At 41.0% G+C, this 25023-nt stretch overlaps 1 protein-coding gene across 3 annotated transcripts in view; it reads right to left on the bottom strand.

Moving 5' to 3' along the window:
• nhsl1b (NHS-like 1b) overlaps positions 1–25023 on the bottom strand; it is a 96226-nt gene that overhangs the window by 56776 nt on the left and 14427 nt on the right. The window contains exon 1 of one of the 3 annotated variants that reach the window (XM_014968256.2): positions 840–2757. The exons of the other annotated variants lie outside the window; for them this stretch is intronic. Within the exon in view, the coding sequence (XP_014823742.2) occupies positions 840–1080 (241 nt within the window). The 5' untranslated portion in view covers positions 1081–2757. Of the gene's footprint in view, positions 1–839; positions 2758–25023 lie in introns of those variants that run through there. 3 annotated transcript variants of the gene reach the window in all.

Here is a 25023-nt window from a genome sequence, read left to right as displayed (position 1 = left end):
TATCTTTAGTTTTTGAATTAAAGAGGATCAAATGCAGTCCTCCTTTAATAAAAACTGTCAAATAGTTCTTAATCTAGTACTGATACACTGTGAGACTGAATTTAGCCACATGAGCTACTTGCGCTATTCTCACGTTGATCTGTATCTTGTCTGACGCACCAAAATATTTGAGGCATTGCAGGACTATTGGCTCTTACTAAACCATTAGGTAGGTTATCATGGAGCAGCATTAGTGCATTTTCCATGAAGGGTTCAAGACAAAGCTACAGTTACAACCACCGTCGTATAACTCTCAGTGACGGCTGATTGATGTATGAACCAAGATATAATCGGTGTATAACTGGACTAATCTCAGGCATAACACCCAAGAATCTCTATGAGAACTAGAAATGACATTTTCACGTCAGCCAAGACAGCCAAATAGGAAGCATAAACTCATCCATTTAGTTCACTTGTTCACAATAGTCAACCATCCAAAGATGACCCTCTGCCTGACACCAAACTCTGAGTGGTACCAGGCTGTGACACAACCATTTACACGATGTCACCGTCTTCCGGTCGGACAAGTCTTTATCAATCGCACACACACGCACAGAGCCCTCTTTCACCGCCAACTCGATGTCCACCCTCTAAACCAAACAGGGCTCCCACTCACTCGCCATAGCAACAAGGAAGTGCAGGTTGTAAACACACAGAGAAAGAGGCAATAAATAGACTGATGTGTTTCTATATTTACTTTTCCGTATAAATAAAATGATTGAATCACTGGTTTTAGGGAGAAAGAGAAAGATTGCATGGGCATTTCTTTTGTTTTTTTTATGGTCTCTCTTCATTCTCACCTATTTTGTGCTGAGGTCTGTACACCCAGTTGTCATCATCCTCGGACTCGTCTTTTTGCGGCATGTGAAGATGAGTGCGTGAGCGTGAGCGGCGGTTGGGAACCAGATGGAGATCGTTTTGACTGTGGAAGAAGCGTCTCCCCTGGTGGGACAGGGGGGACATGTTGAGCCAACTGAGAGCCCGCGACAGCCCTGCCGACTTTTCCTTGTGGAATGAAGCGGAACGCCGGTCTCCTCTCATCTTTGCTTGGAGAGGCAAGTTTATGAGGAGGTCAGATGAAATAGTTTAAGGTAATTAGCCTCCTTAGACACTAATCCAGCGGTTGAATGTCTGTTTTAGGAGCAGCTCCAAATATTAAGGGAAAGCAATCCAAATCCACATACATTCCAATCAGATTCCACATTGAGGAGTAAATTAGTTTCAGGAGGAACTTCATCCATAAGCCAAGTATGTTGTCCGACTCCACATCACGATTTCGACTTGACAGCTCCCAACTTTCGACTCCGTTCACATCATCCTCCTTTCACAAACTGAAATTCCTTCTTCAAACCATCCTTCCACATCTCTTCCGTTTCTTTTTGCCTTACGTCTTTGGGCATGATTCCAAAACCCAAGGGAGTAATTAGGCAATCCAGTTAGCTGGAAAAAAACATCCACCCCTCTATGCAGGCTTTCCATTTAAAAAAAAAAAAAAAAAAAGGGTGGGGAGAGAGATTTCCAAACTTGAAGAAGATAATGTTCAATCACAGCGAATTGGCAGTTGTAATTTAAAACCACGCATGTTTTCCAGTGCTGTTATCTCACGTCGCTGGAGCTCATTAGGTGACACACAACCCGTCAGTGCAGCGGCAGACGAAGAGGTTAAGAAGTGTCAGTCTCCCTGGATCTATTCCCAGCCTGATGAAGGTATTTGCATGCTCACAGGAGAGCAAAAACACAGTCACATATCTTATCCTCCTGCCAAATAAAGATCTCTCGTCTTCTCCCGATTCTTCTTGTTTTCTCCTCCAGTATTGAAGATGCTGGTAAAGGACGAAAAGGTGAACCAAGCATGAGAAGAGTCTTTACAGAAAAAAAAAAAAAAGTAAAGAAGAGAAACAGAAAATGCTCCAGGCGTTGGTAGCCACCAAGTTCAGGACCGACCAATCAGCTGATCAGCGCCTGAGATAAGAGTATCAGGAAGGCTGCACCTGCTGCACGCCCAAAAAAAAAAAAAAAAACACTCCAGACGGTTTTACAAAAGAAAGCTCAGTCTGCTGAGGATTCCCAGAACTTTCTGCTCCTGGAGAGAGCAGACTGCAAGTGTATGACTGTGAGGAACTGCCGGGAGTACACCCAACCCTAAAACACACTAAACTGAAATACGAGTCAGCCCTTCCCTTCTTCCTTATTTCCTGCCTTTCTGTTTTTCTGCGATCCCTGATCTCCGCCCTTCTCCCTCATCTGATAGCCAGCATGGCAACCACTCCCCACACCCTCCTTCGCACCTTGTTTTGCCCCTTCTACCTTTTCTGTTTGCTCTCCGTGTTATTCATGCTCTCCAGGCTCCTGCTTCCCTAATAAACCTGCATTTCGCCGCAGGACAATTCAAAATCCCGTAAAAGCTCTCTGCAGCTGGTATGCACTGCATGTTAAAGGCGTGCAAAAATAAAAGTGTCTTATAGGTCACAGCATGTTTTGGTAGCTGGCTTGAGCTCACTAACATGCAGGGAGCAACTGGAATAGCAGGGTAAAATTCAGCCAAACACTAACAAATTTTGGAGAAGAAAAAAAAAACACTTGTTATAAACACAAAATCACACACAGACCCTCAGGTACAACACCTCCTACGATATTTATTAGGGAGGTGGAGTTTTCCCACCCCACTGTGAATGCAGAACAGACATGTGACCACCAAGGTGCGACAGCAGATTGTTTGTTCAAAAACCAGTAGTCTGTCAGTTTCACAATCTTAAGTAAACTCAACCATAAAAAAGTTGGTGGATTACTTGTTGTTGTAAAATAATCTGCATCTTTAAGACACTATGTTCCATCTCGGGATGGATCGGTTACGTTGCTGAAATCCGATTCCTATTTCGGTGTAGTCGTGTAGAGTAAACCAACACTCCAGAACTCGTTGCTCATTCGGGCTCCTCACATTAATTTTCATTTTTTGTTTTTCACTTTGAATCAGAAAATAAATAAACATAACTGTGTGGCCAAGTTCTCAAATGGTAGCCATCAGGAACAAGTTCCATAATAATATACAGTGACAGATATGGCTGTGTTTAAAGACCTTTGTTCAGAGTGATGACACATGAGGCCACAAGTCCTTTAATATTTAACCAGGACTATTTTCTATTGAGCGGAGACGGAGGGATCAGTTTGGTTGGCGTTGAAAGACTAATAACTAACAGGCCATTATGTTGATGAGGAAATTATCTGGTTCAAACATGCAGGCATTAGACAGGGTACCCTCAACACCATGGGTCCAAAAAAAAAGTGCAATTTCCTTCAAAGCCAAACACCCCCCAGAGAACAAGAAAGCTGAGAAGGTCAGCATCCTAGTTCAACCCCCTACTTCATTTTTATTTCATGAAACGTACAAGCAGTGCCAATAATCAATACGAAAACCGATACCAATGGCTGGATCTTTGCGCAATGCACATCCAGTCAATACTGGCTTGGCTTTAATGCTCGGGTACAGAAAAACGCAATAAATATGCTGTCAAAGTGACAAACGTCTGACTATGCCACCATTTGTCACTTTGGCGTTTGCACTTTGGAGTGCAAATTATCTTGCAAAAGCTTTTATGAAGACTGACATGAAACTGTATTCATCCCCTTTTAAGCGGATACCCCCCAAATAAGGGCGAGGTTAGGCGAGGTGAGAGTTAATCAGAGAAGCAGCCAACAGGCCTGCGGTAAACGTGAGGAACTGGAGCCACAGAACAAGATCCAGGGCACAAGGACTGACATTTCCCTCTGGGATTAATGAAGCATATTGGTTCATTCACTCATCAGCTTCCTCTGTAGGATAGCTGGGAGTCAGTCTTGTAAATAAAAGTAACCAGCTCTGTCACCTTAGCACCTTAGGGAAGTTGCAAAGCATCCCGGGCATGCTCTGGCTCGTCCCACTGGGAGGAGACCCCGGGACAGACTCAGAACTTTCAGGAGGAACTTGATGTTCCTTCTGGCCTGGGAACACCGTAGGATCCCGAAGAACGAGCTGAAGAGTGTTGCTAAGATGGGGAGCTGATTGGTACAATAAGTATAGGAAGTTGTCCATCAATGGAGGCTCAACACAGCTGTCCTCAGGTCCACTCTTGGCCTGGTCCATTTACTTCACATCTTCCCTCTTCTCTCTCTGACTCCTGGCTTGTCTACTAAACTGTCTGATAAAGGTCTTTTTTTGAAACTAGAGAGACTTCTGAGTAACTTCCAGCACAAATTAATTAGGAGATAATCCTCTAATACCAGTGAGGGTAACAGAAAATGTTTAGGACATAGTTGAAAAAAAATTTTTTTAATGATTTTAAGGTAGAGGAAACTTTCAAGTTTTTTGGTTTCGTAAGTCGAAATTTTTGAAAAACTACTCCCGTATAATGTTGTTGTTCATTCCTTCTCCATGGGAGAAGATGTAAAGGATCACATGCTGCTGCTCTGTGTGCAGTAAAAAATAAGAATAATTTAAAAAATAAATCATACCAGTATAATGAGACTTTTTAACAAGACCTCTGACCGTGCAAGTTGCCATAAAGGAAGTATGCATGTTCAGGTAAATGCCGACGGGCTTGTGATTATATCAGCACAGACATTTAGCTGTGTTTACCCAGGAGAGGACACATGCCTTAGACACGTACAAGATAAACTCCAAGGATTTCTTTCTGGATCTCACCTCCATGATATCATAAGAATGGAGACAGGTAAATCTGAATTACTGGATAATTAAAGAAATTAAAGGATATCTAAAGATTAGCAGGATCCCAAGAAATGCAATATAAACAGCAAAAACCTATTATTTGGTGACATTAAGACAATTATCGTAATTTGCAAAAAAACAAAAAAAAAACAAACAATAATTCAGATTCACTTTTGAATTCACCGATTATCTGGATTACACAAGAAAATCCTGTAATTTTAGCCAACATAAAAGCGGCCCTACTAAACTGACTAACTTACATATTGAGCTAAATAAACACCCCCAAAGATCAAAATATATCAGCTACTCCGTGCACGCTCTCTTCACTTCTGCACGACACAAATGGCGACATGCGAGTGCGATCTGGTTGCAAGGTAACTCAATCCAACACAAGAGCAACCGCTGACACTAAATACACCCCCGATCAGACGCTCCTCTAAGGGATAAACATCACTTCCTGAGCTTTGCGAGTGAAAAAACAGCCCACAGAAGTGCATCCGCACGTCCGCAATTGTCTCATCCAGATAGAAGCCCTGGCCGGGCGTCCCTGCCAAGTTTCAAATCCCAGCAAGTCGAGTTCGTCTCTCAGCAGCAGCACGTCTCCAGAGCCAGTTAAACACAGGGGTTCAGCTGCACCGCAGAGGAAACCTTTTATTACCCCTGAGCACCTCGCATTTACAGGGACGGTTTACGTGGGAGTCTGCGCTGGTGCGAGGCCGTTTCTGTCCAAGACCGCGTGTGGGAACAAAACTCACAAAAGCAGAATGCGACAGAGTTGGTTGAATGTTTTTGTATTTTTGCATTGTGGGTGCAGATTTTCACACTATTAACAAAACGCTGCCTGACGTACGACAAAATGAGAAGCTAGAGAGATCTGCCTTTAATTAAACGCCACAATTTATCTAGCCTTCACTTACCCCCGCCTGTATCTCTCAAGAAATCTATGCTCGTGTTTGTTTCTGCACATGCCATAAATTTGACAGCTTTTTTTTTTTTTACTGCAGAATAGAAAAATCTACAGTAGGAAGAGCAACGTAAAGCAATAAAAAATAAGCTAATCCTAAATTGTTGCAACATGTGGTACGAAAACTGACCATTATTTATAAAGAAAAAAAAAACACTGCATGTTATGAATTATGCAGTTCTCTCGTGGGTAGAACTTGCTTCAGTAGTAGTTATATTTACACCACGTCACATACATGTAATTGATAAGTTGAACACTATTCCTGTTTTTCTTGCATGTCATAAATTGCCACGTAGCAAACTGTTCTATAATCAGGTGAGATATTCCGCAACTTAAAGCCACCAGAGGCCCTGCAGGGCTTGTAGCTAAGCAACAACCCTCTGGATGGCAGACAGGAGGACTGCTCTGCCCTCTCATCTTTCTCTTTATTTATATATATATATATATATATATATATATATATATATATATATATATATATATATATATATATATATATATATATATATATATATATATAACCAGAGAAAAAATTATCTTAAGCTTACATTATGGTTTCCATGGTATTTCGAAATGAATCGAGCCCACAGCCTCACAGATCCTCTATCGTACTTATCACTGGAGTTGAGTTGTTTATCCACATATTTTTAATTAATTTTACACCAAACCCATCTGGACATTTGTTTCCAAAAAGCTCAAAATTTTTTATTTCTTTTTCACCGAGTTGCGATTTATGAATGCATATCAGAGATGATATAATCACATTAAAATGTGAGCCTCCAAACTTGAATCTCTGAATACTTTTTTTTTTTTTTTCTTACATACTTTATATGCAATTCCCATTTCCAACCACATGGTGGCACTACTCGTTTAACTTTACTTGTCTCAAACTCTTGAACTCTCCTGCATTAAGGTAATAGTATATTACCTTAATGCAAAGTCAAATGGGCAAGAAAATAACTGCAGATGGTGGTCTTTATTCATTTATCCATGTTGAGCACCACATAAATTAGACTTCAGTTCATAAACAATGGAGGCCTAGAGGGAATAAAGTTTGTGTATTTACAAGACCCTCTGTCCGAGTGTGTGTTGTGCGACGATAATCTATAGTGGGTGAGAAAGCAGTTATTTCAAACATTCAAGGCCTATCTATGGCCTCAGTGTAATAGCACTTTTAAAATCACACACGCACACACACTTCGGGTCTTGCTGAGTTGTTAAATGTTGACCACACTTCTGGAAACACCAAGGTCAACATGTGTCACCCCAGTTTGGAGAAATCCCTACTCCCTCTGGCCATGTGCTTGAAATAGCTCAAATCCAGCGGTCATACACTAGTGCTGCAAGAAAACAAATGTATATATCTATATGTGATGTTCTCACATTAGAACACAATGAAGAAAAGTCCTGCAGCTACAAACCTTTGACCTCTTACTTGTGACCCACACTTGCCAACAGACTCACAGCTGCTGCTCAGTATATGCGTAGACGTGTGGCTGTGTGTATTTTAACAGTTATGCACTGAGGAGCTATGGATACTGGGCCATTTTATGTGTCTAAACACTCTTGTACTTCCTTCAAACAAAGACGTGTGTGTCTAAGACTTACATCTGAGAAGCAGCAAAGTGCGGCAAAAAGGCCTAGAAGCAGTTTAAATATACAGATTCTGTTCCGGGCAAAAGGTCTGTTCATGATACTGCCCCCCGCCCCCACCACCCCGAGTATATTTGGCTAAATATTCTGACATGCAGGCCGTCTGAACAAAAGACAAAACAACAGCTCTGAGGTTAGTCTTAAAAAGAACAGAAAGGAGTGGCGCTCCAGCTTATAGGACAAATGAACTCCGGTAATCCGAGAACACCCAGCAGGGCCGCGTCCAGTGGTTGAAGCAAGAGAAAGGGCGCGGCAGACTATGCATTCCTGATCAGTCATGCCTGAGCGGAGGGGGCCAGTCCAATGGACCTGTAGCCAGATGTGTTCTGTGTGGGCTTTGCGCGTTCACATACTACATTGTATGTTTCTGGTTAAAGTCTGGCTATTTTAGGAAGAATATGAGGCTTCGGTAGAGAGGACTTCATAAACACACTCGTCATTTTCACTAATCTCTTTGCACTTCTTTGTTATAAAGCACAAATGGAAGGTAACTTGCTTCCTCAAGCAACAACAGCTGAATGCCAAGGAGGAGGTCTGAATCAAGCACGTAGCACTTAAAAATGTTCGGCACCCTGACTTGTTTGACTGTGTCAAAGGAGTTCCTGTTTGCACGCATCATCTAAAGAACAACGTGTTTGTCATTGCTACAGTATTCACCTGGGCTTGTGCCATCCTACTGGGTGGTTGAACCGGTTTTAAACTTCACTCAGTGGAAAAAAACAATCACAACAGCTTACATGGTTCATGTGTGCATACAGGTGTAGTTCACCTTGTACCTAAAAATAATTTTAAACTGTGTTTAATAGATGAAAATGTCTTAGAATTTGAACTTATAAAATCAGATCATTAGAGTGGCTGTGTAAGGCTTGACTGTACGCTAATGTTGGGCATTTCAGCCATTTGGTGCAGGTGTCTTGGAACAGGGACAGTTTTAGATTGTTTTTTTGGAGATAAAACAGACACAAAAAAACTCTTGAAATTATATATCTCAAGACAATAAAAAAATTGAAGGCAAAAGTCAATATGTGTAACCAACTGAAAGAAACCAGTATCAGGTACAGTAACCTAATCATGACTCATCAATAGTTCAAAATAAGAAGGAAATACAGTAGAAACACCAACAGGTGTGCCATTACAGTCTATGGCTAACTGGGTGAATGATAAACTTGTTCATAAATCATGTGACTATTGGACAGGGAGAAAAATCTGGAACTTGGTTCCCTGTAACATTTAGATGCGTCTCTGCTTCAATAAACCCCAGATAAAACGATGAGGTCGTTAGCAAGACTCTGTGGGACTAAGGAGGCAAATAATTCAGACGCTTTGGTCCAGGCGTGCGTCTGCAGTACGAGTTTCCCGGGTCTTGAGGCACTGCAGTTTGAGAACTGGAGACGGGTCAATTGAAAACAGACGCTACCAAGTCAAGCACTCATCGACACCCTTTGGTTTGTAAGTAGCTACTAAGTACGTGAAGACATGCTTGCAGTTTGTTCAGGCTGTGAGAGAGAGAAAGACTTTCATCAGGTAACAGGAAGGCTAAACAGAGGAGTTAAGTTGCTCTGGTTTATCATTTTGAGCATTCAATCGCTGTCCATAATTTGACATTAATATCACAAAGGACTGTTTGGAATGCCGTATCTGTCGGCCATTGCATTAGAATTGTCAGGACTCCATATTTTGAATACATTTCTGCTGGAAGCTGCATTGCAACGACAGGCAAGAGACAGAGGAGGAAAACTGAAAACTGGGGATTTATTGCAACAGATATCACTGCAGTGTTGTAACAGTAGTGTCATATATTTTAAACATCTTGCAGCCCTAATTGATCTCCAAAAACTGCCATCCAACAAAGTTGACCTACTAATTGTTTACGAGAGAAAATACTTTTTATTGGTTCAAGTCCATGTCTCAAAAAGGGCAAATGTTAAAAAAACAACTATTAGAGGCGGAATAAAGGTTAATGATTACATTTTTAATCATAAAAAATATTAAAGTTATTAGGATGTTTTAGAAAACCAGAGTACATAGTGCCCCAGTATAAAACCAAAGGACAAACTTGATCTATGTGTTTGTCACAGAGCTACTTTGGTTACAAAGCCAGCGGATCTGTGGTTGCACTCCAATAATGCTGAACTTGTTACAGTGGTTATGAAATATAAACAACACTCATATTTCTGGCATTTCTTGAGAAGAGTATTTTGAAACAGAAAATTCCATCCTATAATTTAATGTGTTTTTAATCCTTTTATTGCAAAAAGTCAACTAAAGACTTGAATTGTCTAATCAGTCAGTAACTATTTGAGGCAAGCCTTTTTCAAAACTAAAGACAAATTTGGCTGTTTTGAAATATTTGTTGTCAGCACAGGCAGTCGCGGGGTGCCCATGCTTGGTCTACGGGTCAGTTAAATAGGCAGACAAGGGTTAAGGAAAAGTTCAGCTCATGTGCTGACAGCCAATTTGGCAACCCACCAGGAGTCAAATCTGGCAACACGCCCATCAAACCCCAGAGGAGCCTGCTTTCTGCTGTGTGTCTGACAGGCAGTGTGAGTCAAAGGGTGGGGGAAATATCAAGCACAAAAAAAAAAAAAAAAAAAAAAGACCAAATACCTTCTCAAACAGAAGGGAAAAGCACCAAAAGAACAATGAGGGAAAAGGTGTTTGTGCAATCAGGACGTGAAGGCTAATATTTTCCAAGTGTTTTCATTTATAAAGCATTTTTAACAAGCATAGAAGCGGCGAGAGGAAAACTAATAAAAGCCAGGATGTGTGAAGTAACAGTAGCAGAGTTTGTGTGGTCCTCGTCAACAAAACACTACCAACAATTATTCTGTTGGTGTTAACAGAGACATAGAAAGAGGGCAAGATTCATATATAGTAATAATAAAATGCAAAACAGACAAAGAAGAGAAGAGACAAAAAAAAAAAAAAGAGAGATAAGGAGCGACACACAGAATTATGCTGATTAGGCAGGCGGCAGGCCGACCGTTACAGAGACAAAAGGGGCTTGACTCAGTCTGGCTTTGTGCCGTCTACAGCTGGGAGCTGTCAAATAAACACACACGCACACGCACGTACACACACAGAGTAAGCCTACCGTTACTCTAAACTCATTCCTCCTTATCTGGGTTCACATCAATACATCAACCATTCACAAACTTCACAAAGCTGGACTGAGATCAGCTTTAATTTACCAATACGCTCACATAAACATACAAGTTCAGGCTCATTCCTGTCTGCAGCAGCAGCAGCTCCACGCTGCTGGCCGACTTTCCTCCTTCCCGATCCAAGAGGCTCTTCGGCAGCCAACCATCCTTAGAGGAGGACTTAGGGGCGCAGCTGAGATCAGATCCTGGATGTGCTGCCTGCCAGCCGTTACATGCTGGGATTATAAGGAACACTGCACACAAACTGCAGGTGTAATAGCAAGCAAAACAAAGTAATGAAGGCAAAGAGGGAGTTCATGTGATTAACAATGTTCAAAGCTGCAAAACGGGCCTCAATCCCCCGGCCCTTTATGTCCGCCCTCTGTGTATAGTTCATCTAAGGTTGATTTTTTTTTTTTTTTCTTTACAATAAATCTCCCCAAAAAACAGATCAGTTTCAACATGTTCCCTCTTTCTGGACCTCTCTCTTCCTCATTATACGCTTCCTTTGTTCCCACACAGTCTCTCAATTCGGGGGAGGAACATAAACTCTCGGCCCACCTCGGACTCCGAGCCAAAGGCCACTGGTTGCGACCACCCGCCCACCCACAGCGCGGTCGGCGCAGCAGGGTTTTCCATGCGAGCCTCTGTGAGCGCGTTTCCTTGCAGCTGCCCTTCTTCACGCCCGACTGCATGCATGCGTGTACCTGCGCCGGCTTACAGGTGTGCGTCTGCCTACAGGCGTCTGTGTGTCTGGTTGCGCGGTCTGCAGAGGGCAATCCGTGCAGTTGTTTGTTCAAGCTCTGCTCCCCACCGTAATAACGGCACGCACAGGTCATCGTTACAGGCCGGACAAAAACCATTGTTTTACTTTAATAAAATAGTGGGGACTGAAATTACAGCCGTCTCAGATCGGCACTGTGTGTTTTTCATCGCGTCTCGGGTTCCATCGGTTCGTTGGCCTCCTCCGGGGCACCTAGCCGTTTTCAAACCGGCTCAGGTTTCTGGGATTTTTGGGAAGAAAACATCTATTAGAGGTGGGTTGACATATCTGTTATTCATAGGTAATCTTTGCTTAGAGGAGCAGAAGAACAATGAAAATCATCTTTCCATCTTAACTAAGATTTTGCTTGTTCCACTGAACCTAATTCAAAGTTGAATGTCTTTTTTTATTACTAAAAGCTATTTATGTGTTTTTCCAAATGTTATTCAAACTAATAACAGAGAAAAGGGCAAAATAGTTACAGCCAGATTACCTTATTAAAATAAGTGACATTCCGATCAGTTTGGCAGATGAAAATCAGATCATTTTTCCCAAAATATTCCTTCCATTTTGTCACTAAATTCCTCAACAAATGCAATTTACTTGATGTGCTTCTTGTTTTGAGCTTAGTAAAAATCAGATAAAGATTAGAAAACATGCTTTAATGTTTTCTGATCATTAAAGCAGGAATCCTGCAACATCCGTTTGGTTCATTTATGTTTCATCCTCTAACTCGAATGCTCATTTAATTAGCTGGTAACACCAGAGTTAATAACCTGTGGGTGCAGAGAGAGATTCCTATGGCAGCCAACAGCACTGAAGCGGACAAGCAGACACATGCAAACACACACTTTGAATCATTTTAAGGGGATGAAAAACCCTGAAGACACTTTGGAGGTAAAAACATCCATCAGTCAATGAAACCATTTTTCCCTAAATATGGAGGGGGGAAAAAAACGATCCGCCTCACACACATCCTGACAGATAACTGGAAACTATTTACCGTATTTTCCGCACTATAAGGCACACCTAAAAACCTTCAATTTCCTCAAAAGCCGACAGTGCGCCTTATATATGGACCAATATTGAGCCACAACAGGTCTAGCAACTACGGTAAGCAGCCGCCGACTTCATTTTCCCCCGTAGAAGAAGAAGCGCGCGGTGCATGCTGGGAAAGCATGCTGGTTTGTTAATAAAGTTTGACTGACCTATCTACCTACCGACCCTAGAATCAGGTCATCTGCAGGTCATTTAGCACCACGTTCTCCATGAACATGCTGTGCGCGAATGGAGAAGGGTGACCATCGTCCCGCCACGCCGCGGCCCAGTTGCAGAAGGCTCTCCTCGCTGACCGGAGTCGGACTGTTTTGTTGACATTCCGTTTAGTGCAGCTCTATCTAGTGGATGCAAAAAGTAACTCCAGCCTCTACTGTAGGGTCTATTCTATGTGCCTTATAATGCGGTGCGCCTTATATATGAAAAAAGTTTTAAAATAGGCCATCCATTGAAGGTGCGCCTTATAGTGTGGAAAATACGGTATATGAAATAAAATCCTTACTTTTTGGATGCAAACCTATGACAAGCTAATAAAAAATTTTAAAAAACTAAACAGAATAAAGTAGAGTTAAACTGATCATCAATAAGTGAAACACTGAAAAAGAGACAGATATATTTACATTCGCACAGAACATATTCCTTGTTTGTCCAATTGGGAAAACAGAAAACAAGCAACCCAAACAGGCAATGATGTCACAGGCCTGTGAAAAACAGAAAAGAAAAGAAAAAAACAGGATGCCCACTCAACACCTTCCTGACCCCCCGTGCATCGCCCAGATGCTTAAGGTGTCAGAGGTGAGGTTTCCACTTCCTTAAGAAAAAAAACCCACTTCTTTTCCCCATGTGAAAATAATGGGATGGGCAGTAAATCTCTGGATCCAAGTGACAAGTCAGACCGGTTGGACAAGTCAGCTGGAGCTTGAGACTGCCGGCGGGAGAGGGAGACATGAAGACGAGCAGCATGAAGAGGGGTGATGTGGGTCATAGGGGTGTGAGAGCGGGTCAGAGCACTGCAGCGAGGAAGAGTTTTATGACTCAGCATGAATAACGGATTCTCTCTGGGCAACTCCTAAAGGCTTTCCAAATGTACCCGACGTTAAATATAATGACCTGACAGATAACAGGTTTTGTTTTAGTCTTTGTTCCCATGTCAGTGAAGATACCCAACGGGTAATTTCCAGTTCACGGTATTTGACTACATCCACTTTATGGTCTCTTAATTATTCTGAGTAGTTAAAAAATCAGCTCCGCATTTTGGCTCGGCAGCCACCGCCGAAGCATCTGGGAAAGCATAAATGACAGAGTTTCTGTTTTTCCTTTAACATCTGGCTTTCTACAAAGATAAAAACATCCCGATTCAAAAGAGTGCACTGCAGAGTGTGAGTGGGTAATCTCACAGGACTACAGAGTGTCAGATAAATAAAGCACTTACCTATTGAGATGCGGAGGAAGGGTCAAAGAGAGGTCAGATGAAAGCAGGGTGAAGGTCATGAGGAGAGAAAAAAAAAAGTCTATTTGGAAGATCCATTGGTTCAAATGTATAATGTGTGTCCTTTTGAACTTGACAGGAGATAAATGTCACTGCAAATTGGGGCAAAGCTAGCCTGGGTATGTTACAGAAAATCAAAGAAAATACTGTACACTAAAGAACCTCAACACTACTTAAAAGGAAAAATATATAAAGAGGAAAAAAAAAGGCAAAACACAATTTTAAATACGTTAAACTGAGCTTTAACTTAACTAACAATGATCAGGTGAAAATTTAAAACCAAAAACGTTTTGTTTGATTCACAAGATTTTACAAGTTTTGTAGTTTAATTTCACATTTTCATTTAATCTTCTTCTTTTTTTTTTCAAACTAGCATTAGCGAAATTAGCAACTAAGCAATTGGTTATTATACATGTAGACTATTATTGTTAGCAAGTATCACGTCCATGGCTCCAAACCCCTGTTTTAACCATGTGACCTGATGCAGACCAAAGAGAAGCTGCAAAAGCAAATGAGGTGGATTAGCTGTGCTTCAGTCAGAGGCCTCATCAGATTTGCTACAAGACTGACTGCTACTGGAGACTCTCCTTCCCCACTGCACCTCTACCCACAATGACTCTTTGAAGTTATCTGGATGAAATGACTTACATTTAATTTTTGGATCTGAATCATTGTCATAAAAATACTACCACTGTCATCTAACCTCTTATTCATACAGTGATGAACACCTTGTTTAGATTTTTTTTTTTTTTTTTTGCAAGCCACATTTGTAAATTATACATGAAATCAATGTAACGGCATCAGCTGCATTTCTAAATCTAATCGGACTGTATAGCAACACAGCAACCAGTCGACACATATAGAAATACAAACTCCCGGATGTGAAATACGATCTCTGAGCCAAGCCTTCTGTGTGCAAAAGTTAAATAGTTCATGATGTCAAAGCCTATACAAGCTACATTGATGCCCGAAACCAGCTGACGTGACACAACTCTTAAATATTCAGTAATTCAAGCGGGAGAAAGAGGAAGAGGAAAGGCGAGATTTTTTCAGCTTTTGATATTCTCCCAATAAGTTTATTTAAAAATAAAACAAAGCGATACAACAAAAATGTTGCTGATGGAGCATTTTGGAGAAATGACTGTTCACGCCCACAGGAAAACGCCACACGTAGAAAAGGCAAGAAAACCGGTAACAATTTTAAAAAAGAAAAAATGGCAAAAAAACAAAATGATCACCAAGGTGAATTCAAAAAAGAAATTTCAACCCGAATGTAAATACCTAAGTCAGTTATGAGCTGAAACAGAAACTCCTCACATGTGAAAGGTTGTTAAAAAAAAAAAAAAAGAGAAAAAGTGTTGATGAATACAATCGTCACCTCAGATGTGTGGACAGTCGACTGGAGAAAGCTGGTAAAGCATTATGAGTGTCCTTGTGTGTGTGTGCGTGTGTGTGTGTGTGAACAGGACAAAGATGAAAAGTCCCCGGGGGTTTGATACGGATCATTTGAACTCTTCCTGCTGCTACAATGAGACATGACCAAGCAGTCGCTGCTGCTCAGCTGAGTTATCCTTCCAGATGAATCTAGGTCAGCCAAATGGACAATTAAAACACTTGCTTTTCACAACTGGTCAGATAATAGTTCCAAATATTATAAAAGAGGAGACAGATAATAATTCTCTTTGAATGTGTTCAAGATTTGATTTTTCCCATAATTTTTTTGGATGATGCCATTTCATGCAGTGATAAAGGGGCCATTAAAGAGTATGTGTAAACAGAAGTATGTACCTTCCCCTCATTTATGCACATTTTATCAGAGGACTGTATAATAGTGATTTTTCTAATTAATCTTCATGCAAACACTGTCAGTTCATGATAACGTCTGTAGAATGCAAATATATAGTAAAGAACAGGGATCATTTAACAGGAGTTGTGACCTGCAAGTGAATGATTTAAAAAAACAAAAACAACCAACACGCCATAAGTAAGCATCAACAGGTCACAAAAAGCCCAGCACTCTTCAGGGCAGAAGACGTTGCTGTGTAAAGAAGATCTGTAGTTTGCCATTTTAGTATCAGCAAGGTGATTCTCTGTTTTATCCTTCAGAGATTTCAGCCTTTATCTAAATGCTCAGCATGCAGACATATGAAAATCTCCAAGTCAACTCCCTACATTCTCTAATAAAGGCAATGCAAACAGACAATGTTCATAAATAAATAATAATGCCGGCACCTCAAACTGTGTCAATTGTTGATACAAATTTCTTAGTGCTTCTGCACCTTTAACATCTGATATCTCAAGATTTGACAAATATTGCATATTCCGCCTCTTGCACGCACCTAACTTACTTGCAGCTGTGAGAATGATCTCCCCATTGGAAGCTGCATGCGTTAAAAAGCAAGTCTGGAAAGTATCTATAAATGGAGCTTCACACTTTGCTGTCTTTAATGTTAAAAGAAAAGAAATACATAAAGGACCATCACCTCTGACACGAATTTGCCCCACAGCTGAATTTCATCTATTAAGAGAAGAGCAATGAAAAGTCCGTCTTCCAGTCCGCTGGTCTCCATTCATTCTTCCGTGCTTCTTTCAACTCTCAGTCCTGACCTTGTCCTGCCTGCACACCGCCAGCCTGAACAATGCAAGCTCAGATCCCACACTGCAGCACCTGCTGATCACCATCGTCTTTTTGTCCGTCTTCCAGTCCACACATTTCTGTTCTTACTTTAGCTCCTTGTCTCACACTCTCAGTAGTTTCATTCTCCCCACAGAACTCACACCATGTCCCTGGTAAAAGACTGCTTCATATTTAAACAATGTGTTCTATTAGGTAATGTTTCATAAGCAAGTATTTGCCAAGATGCTCAGCCAAAGAAACACATGCTCAAAGATGCGTACCTGTGCAGGGGGTCTTCTTCTGCTTTTGGGATAAAATCCTACTTGCTTTGACAGGCATGTTACTTGATGGATGCACATAACACTGGCAGGACGACTTCAATTTAAAGGCTACACACGAATCAGCATCCAATCTCTGCACTGCCTCGGTGCATGTGTGAAGACCCCCCACACACACGCTGACCAATCAAAAAACCTGTTATGAAGAAAGAAGAGGGGGTGAATTCATAGGAGCCCCTAACGGTGACCCCCTGCAAAACTCAGGGTTGTTGCAGTAATGTGGTCACTATCTGCCACAGTGTGCGGTTGCCAGGGTGACATAAGGCAGCCAAGTTTAACGGGACCTCCGGCCCCCTTTGAGATATCAAGTTGGGGGTCAATGGCAAATACTTCAGGGTTCTTTGAAGACCTAAGCTGCAGAACAATACAGCCTGATGCATGGGCAGATTTCATTTGATGTGTATCTGCTTTGTGAGAGTGAACCTGGCCGTTACTTTGCCTCCTTATATGTACTGGGGAAAAGGAAAAAAAAAAAAAAGAAAGAAAAGTTAGGGGTCTTCCAAAACTTACTGCCCTTGAAGTTGTCACATTTAAACCAAAGTGACAAACACAAAGCAGTGTGAAGTGGTAGTCTGTAACTTTTAGATGTGCGTCTGCTTCATCAAACAAAAAAATTAAGTTGTAAGCAGGACCCTGCAGAAACTGAGGTAATTCAATGACCTCAGCCGTCTCTCGTGGTGCCTTAACAGTGATAGTTTTCCTACACATGAAGCATTTTCCAAGCAATCCAACAACTTTGAAATTTATCTCATTTGACCAGAAAGCCTTCTTCTGCGTTTCTGCTGTTTCCCCTAACGTGACTTAAAACATCGCAAATGAGACTCCTCAAGGTTTTTCTTCCAACAGTGCATAGCTAATTGCGTTCCTGTTAACAGATTTTCCCACCTAATCTGTTTTTCCTGCGACTCATCCAAGTTGTCATGCGCCTCTTGCCTATTTCTCCTAGTTAGACCTGTCAGCTTAGGTGGACGGTCGAGCTCTTTTTTTAGGCTTGTAGTTGTGCTATCCTCAAATTAGGTTTATTGAGACATTCTAAGAGTTGGATATTGCTTCATAGCCAAAACCTGCTTTTAAACTTCTGCTGTTTCCAGGTTGACCTGTCTGCTGAGTATTTTTCACAACTACACTGCTTTGTGTTACTCTAACATTTCTAACACAATAGATTCCAGGCAGCAATTGTAATGTGACAAAATACTTTTGCACAAACTGCATATCCGCACCTCCAGTCTCATCCCACAGGACAACGGCTCCCGTCGTAATGAGACGATGCGATTGGCTTATACAGCTCCACATCCATCTTGCATACTGTCATTTCAGGTTTGCCTCTAAATACCGTCAGCTCCATCCTTTGTTTAAAAGGTAATTACGCAAGTGACCGACGTTTAGCACCAGTTGCTTTTTATGGCTTGCTTTAATCACAACCTGCGATGCTTCGCGGAAGCCTCTCGGCTAACCCTTCCCCACAGACAAATCCATCACCGCCGCGCTCGTTTTCCGATCCAGCAGGAAACAACTGCGAGAGACGTGTCACATCCTGTTGCTGGACATGGTGACAATCACAAAGAACAATCTGAGGGGCGCAATTGGATGAGGCAGCTGTCTGATTAAAAGCACTTTTCCTCTGAGCTACGAGGAGGATGGCGGCAGGGGCAGGAAGTAGAACAGGATATAGTTGACAGCGCCATCTCCCACAGGATGCCGGGACTTGTAGGGTTGACAAAGGAGTAGTTCACGAGGAATAGGCTGGAGGTAGACGAGGTTAAATCTGAATACCAAAAAATAAATAAATAAGCCATCGGTTTTTAAAGAGATATGCTGAAAAGGAGCGATCTAATGTCCACAAATCATTTCAGTTGCACCATGCTCCACTAATGGTGCCCATTTGTGCTCAAAAATAAATAAGAGCACAGTTGTGTTAGAGTAAGGCCTGAGGGATTTTCTTTTCACTAGCAAAGTATACTTTAATGTTTTCTTCAGGTTTTAAATGTCACTGGAGAACTTGGTTCTCCAAACCAAGACTTTCTTAACTAAATTTACCTCTAAATGCATCACTCTCCTCCTATCTTCCTCCATTATTGCACTGTTAGAAACAATGAAACAACAATCTGGTTTGTGTTTGAGGACAAAAAGCTGAACTCTTAACTTAACTGAGACACAAAAAAACTGTCTTGTCTAAAAATCCTTCAGACTGTGCAATAAATCTGTCAGCATTTTCAGACAGAGGACTCCAAATGCTGCTTTTCTAAAAAGTTTAAAGACATAATTGTGCTCTACTCAATCGTTTCTCAGGGATAAATCACTAACAACATGCAGAAGGGTGCTCCTTTTATGAACCATTGCTCATTGATCTCTGTCTGCATGCTTAATTATATGGGGATCACTTGTCTGCAATAACAACCATAAATCCTGGATATGCATTGGAATCACCAAGCTGAGCTAAGATAAAGTTGACCTCTACCTGTATAGAACGGTGGCATAAAGTGAGCTGATATTTAGATTTATGAAGACAGAAAAGGAAACCATCCAACCAGACACACAGGTTTCTACTCACATTTTCTTTAATCCCTATAGCTGACAAAACCTAATAGTCTCCAACTTTATTTCTGCCATTAACTCTGTGTACACTGTTGCTTCTTTCAATAGAAAGCACTCCTAACTCAGAGATCAGGTCTCTCAGCTGTTGCTCTTTCTTGGACAAAGTCATTGTTGACGCCATTAGCGGAAATTAATGGGTTCCGTTTTTCTTTAACGCAGAAAATACTCCTGGTCCAGTGATTCCATTTGCAGCTGCGTTTCTTTCCTGCATAAAGTCACGGGAAAAACGTTTTACCGTCATTAACTCTGTGCGCTCTTCACATAAAGACTGGAGCTGGGCCAGTGCTTCCAGGTTCCTCTGCTTCCGTTCAGACCGGACGGAAACAAAGGCCGGTTCTGCTGAAAGTGTCTGCATTAAAAAGGAGTGGTTTCTTTTCACCGTCGTCTTTGCTGCAAAGCTAAAGAGTCGATGCCAACACCTGGTTTTCACCAGCTGGCATTATACAGCGTAAGCGGCAACATTTCCCAGTGTTGCATAAGATGTAGGACTGACCTGTATGTGCAACTATGTGACGGTATAATTGTAATCCAGTGGAAAATCAAGGATTTGTCTGAACTGAGTTTGAATGTAATTTCATTCTACGCCTGAATATTAAATGGAGCTGTTTGTCTTATGAATATCCTTAAGATGACATTTGATATATTGTGACGCTATATAAACAAACTGAATTAAACCAAATGTCATGTTGCATCATGCATTAATTTATTGGCTCTTTATTTGATGTGCTGCAGAAACATGTAGGGGTGTGTGTGTGTGTGTGTGTGTGTGTGTGTGTGTGTGTGTGTGTGTGTGTGTGTGTGTGCGTGTGTGTGCGTGTGTGTGCGTGTGTGTGCGTGTGTGTGTGTGTGCGTGCGTGCGTGCATGCGTGTGTGTTTTTGGTGCCAGGTGGCATCAATCACACAATAAAAAAATAATAATTTATGTAAACGTCTGCCAGTCTGCTTGATGGGCATTAATTATTTTATGTAACGTCTTTACAAACATAATGCACGATGCAGACAGAGCAACAACAATTAAATTCTGTGTGTTAAAACCAAAACATTTAGACAATGCCACTTATCGGTGTGACTGACATTATCTGAAAACACCTGATAAAGGACACATTCATCAGCAGAAAATAGCTTCACGTTTTTGTGGTATGATTAGACAATGGGAAATATTTACCAGGAGAAATGGGGTTCATATTTCTAGGATTCCATAAACACATCATGTCAGAGACTTTTAGAGTTAAAGTTCACCATTTATTTATGGTAAATATTTTTACATTGGGCAAACTTTAAAGTAAAAACAAAAAAAGGACAAGAAAAACAGATGAGAAGAAGAATGAATGGGAGGAATGAGATGTGAAAAGAGGGAATGACACAAAAAAAAGAAATCCAGGAAGGATATAAGGAAAAAAATGGATTAGGAAACAAGGAAGGAAAGAAAAGACAGACTGGAAGGAACAGGAGAGAAGAAAGAAGGGCACAAATAAGGAAGAGCGGGAAGAATGGAAGAACTCAAAGATAAAAATGGAGGAAGGACACACGAAGTGAAGCAAAGAAAGTGGAAGACAAGGAAGGAAAGAAAAGGAGTGAATGAAAGAAGGAATAAATGGAGTCAGGATAAAAATATTGAAACAAAAAAGGGATGGCAGTAAGGGTTCAAGGAACAAAGAAAGAAAAGAAGGAATGACCACACAGAAGAATGGAGGGAAATGAGGAAAGAGGGATGAATTTGAGGGAGTTAGAATGGAAGAACACATGACAAAAAGAAAAGGAAGGAATGAGGGAGATAAGAAATGAAGAAAAGTAGAGGGGAGAAAGAATAGAAAGACAAAAAACAAAAAAAGAACAAGGGGGCAGGGGAAAGATGTATACATTAGAATAGCGTCTGGAAATGCAAACCTTATTTTTCCACACTTGTTTTCTTTTTCCCTACTTTTCCAGACCTGGAAAGTACTGAATTCAAATTCTTCAGTTTTCCGGAGACTGTAGGAACTCTGCATTAACGAGAAGTGATGCCCAGTTTGAAAAACTAACTGTAAAGTTACTATGTTGTAGCATCATTAGAAATTTGACAAGATTCAAGTAGTAAGGAAATTGGCATTTTGCTATATCCGGTGTATTTAAGGCAATATTGTACATTTACTAAAGCACTATCCCATTCCAATAAAACCAGGTTATTGGAATGGGATACCAATGTATCAGCTCGTTAGTGTGTGTATGTGCTTTGTGGTTATACTACATTTATGCTGACTGGGGCATTCACTGGACTCATGCAGGCTTGAAGTCACACAATGGGCTTCTGTGTGAGACTGTGTGATGGCGAGAAAAGATAAAAAAAAAAAAAAGACGGGGGGAGGACGGAGTCGACTTTGTAGGTCAAAACAATTAAACATGCAGAGGTTAACTGTAAGAAGAATCAGACTTTTATTTACAAAAAGTGCCCCCCCCCTTTTTTTTTTTTGAAGTGGTAATCAAATTAAAGCTCTTACATGAAGAATTACAGAAATAGACAATGACCTGTCAACAAAATTACATTTTTGTGAGAGAAAAAAAAATAAGGGTCAGAAGAAATATTGGGGGTGCGACCTTTAATTGCTTAACCGCACATGTGGCAAAACTTAGTCAACTACACCCAAAGTACTCCACCCATTCTGTCAGCAAACTGGAAACTATTGGGGTCGTGGCCAAACCGCACGTTGCTCTGTTGCTTCAAACCAAACGATAAATATGTACCCCAAGCTGGGGAAGCCATGAGCTAAAACAAAGAGAGCGAGCGGAGCAGAGAGGAAAGCTGCTTAGGACTCCAGTGTCACCTCCTTCCCTCTCATCCCCGGCACAACCCACAACCACTTGAGAGGACAACTGGGTTGGGTTTCCACATGAGGAACAGACAGGAGTGTATGGATGTGTGCATAGACAGCTTAGATGGTTATGAGGAGGTCCCCCTGACCTTATGGCCCCAGTTTTAAGAAGTAGAAAACAGCTGTTTTCCTGAAGACCTTCTCAGTTTTTCCAACACAAACAGACACTCATCCCTGACCAGTTAAGAACCTAGCTAGGCCATTAGCGGCTGTTTACCGTACACTCCCCTGCTTTGTCTTTCCTCCCCGCTAATCTCGCTTCATCCTTCTTCGCTTCATAACCTTTCGACTTTCCATTTTGTGATTCTTAAAAATGTTATTTTATTAAACCAATGATTATCCAGCGCTCAATAACCGATTAACCTGAGGAAATGTAAAAAGCCTCTTCACATAACATTATTTACTGAGGGAAAAGCTACTTGGGTCCTATGTGGAAAAAAAATATCCTGTTTGCAAAATTATGAATTAACTGTGATTAACACAATTTTTTTGGACATCTAAGATACGTTTTAACATCGCTCAAACCCAATTAAATTCCTTTCACAGAACCTGTCTCATGACATAAAATAGGTGAAAATATTTCAAAAGGAATCATATTGTGAATTCAATTGAACTGCTGAGAAACATATAGACACCAATCCATCAGTCTGAAAAGGCAGTGTTTCCCAACCCTATTCCTGAAGGCACACTGCCTTGCGAGTTAGATATTTCCCTGCTTTAATACGACTGATTCGGCTGATTGCAGTTCAGCATTTTCTCTGCGTATGTGCCAAAATAGTGGTGGTGTTTCAATCTTCAAAAGTCAATTGAAATACATATGGAATTTGATTTGTTTTTAAATACACAAGTCTGGTTCTGTCAAGGAAAAAAAAACAGACTTTGCAAACCCGAGGTATATTATGGGTAGAAACAGAGCTAATAATGGAGAATAGGATTCTGTCTTTGTTTTCTTTCCACTTAAGATCCATTGATAAAAGTGTTTAATTACTCAAGCATTTTAGATAACAGCACTCCTCTCTTTTTGGTTACATGCTGCCATCTGTGTTGCTCAATCTGGATGTCAACTCTCAATCAGGTAAATGCAAAACATTGACAGTTTTTACTTCTGCTTCAGCTTTAAAACCAGGGATGGGCCACATAAACCCATTTTGCCTTAATGTTTAGTGGCATTGATTTGATGATAAGATGGTAAAAAAAATAAAATAAAATTCAGTCTTTTGGTAATAAATCATTGCTCCCTAAAGTTAGAGCCCTGAAACGGATATATTGCTTAAAAAAAAAGTCAATAGCTGAAATTTAAGTATTAGACATTGTATACTAGCGAGAAAAAACAGCAATGTTTAATAGCAAGTTGATGGAGTCGTCTGATTTTGTTTAGTTTTTTTGCGCAAATACTGTAAAAGAAGGGGTTGCTCCTTTATTCAGAGACTAGAGTTCCCTATTTCACATCTACTCCTAGAACTCCTTCATATTTGTCATTTCTGAAGCAGAAACTTGCACAAGGGAGTTCATCAAAGTATTTATCCAAAAAAAAAGTCTGCCACTTTTTCTAGATTACTTGCAAAAAATATATCTAAAAACTATAAATCCACTTCTTTTCACCTGCAATATGTACTTTGTGTTGGTCTGTTACAAAAATCTCAACAAAATACATGGAAGTTCATGTCTTGTACTGGTTTGTTACATGACACTTTGGCCATCTGCCTTTCACAGGACACTATGTTAGGAATGCAGCAGGGTTTTCAGTATGTTGCAAGATCTTAAGGTCAGTCAAGAATGTCTGTTTTTGTGCTCATCGTGACATTTTGCTTATGTGACTATGCTGGTCAGCTGAAGGGAATGAGAAACTGTTTTTTTCTCTCTCTGACAAATGCAAAATCTGCTCTTTAAAAGGACACAAAAAAAGACAATAGGGAAGAGGGATTAATCTCTCTTTGGAGATGAGTCAGAGTGAACATAGGGCAGAGAGGTGGACATCCCAGCAGCCTGTGTCTGTTTTGCACGTGGGAATAACAATGAGGTATCAGGAAATAGCCACCACAAGTTTGTTTTCAGACACACCTACAGATTAGGGCCTGCTTTCATCAATATAAAGGTTAAATCCTGAGGTTAAATAAGCTTCTGTGATGTTTTTATTTTACTAACGTGAGCCTTTCAGTTCGATAGACGATTAAAGACAAAGGGTGAGAAAACACAGCGGACAAAACTGATAGAAAATGACAGAAACACAAACAAAGAGCAGATTTGTACATAAAATATAGATAAAACAGAAAGATAGATAGATTTGCCTTTTCCTCTCAGCCCTGGGGGATCTGACATTTCCATCCAGACCACTCATCACTGCCTCGCTTTTCCGACAACAAAGACCCTTAAGTCTCATCTCCAGACTTGCGAGGTCTCAGTGGGGGTGCAGCATTGCTCCCCGAAGAACAAGAGCTCTCACTTGGATCATTACCTGCCTAGCTAACCCAATCTCATTCAGGACCTAAGAGCCTCTCCAATGAGCTTCTCCAACCGTCCCAGGAGGATGAAGGCAGAGGTTTGCAGGCCTGGAGGTTTACATCTCCAGGCCTGTAAACCTGGAGATGTAGCTGATCGGGCAGATTCAGTTCAGCGTTAGCAGACTTTCGAGCCACCCCGTTGGGGCTGAGGGTGTTTAAGTGTAGAAGGGGCATGGTGGGGGATTTCTTTTATGTGGTGCGGCCTTGTTAGCAGCTTTGGGGCCCCACTCAGGCTACTGGATCAAACGAAGGAGGGATGTGTGTGTGTGTGTGTGTGTGTGTGTGTGTGTGGGTGTGTGTGTGTGTGTGTGTGT

Source organism: Poecilia mexicana, unplaced genomic scaffold (assembly GCF_051168715.1).
Source record: "Poecilia mexicana isolate PSO_F unplaced genomic scaffold, ASM5116871v1 scaffold_21, whole genome shotgun sequence".
Lineage (NCBI taxonomy): Eukaryota > Metazoa > Chordata > Actinopteri > Cyprinodontiformes > Poeciliidae > Poecilia > Poecilia mexicana.
The sequence above is the reverse complement of the archived record's forward strand: the minus strand, read 5'-3'. Positions and strand labels throughout refer to the sequence as shown.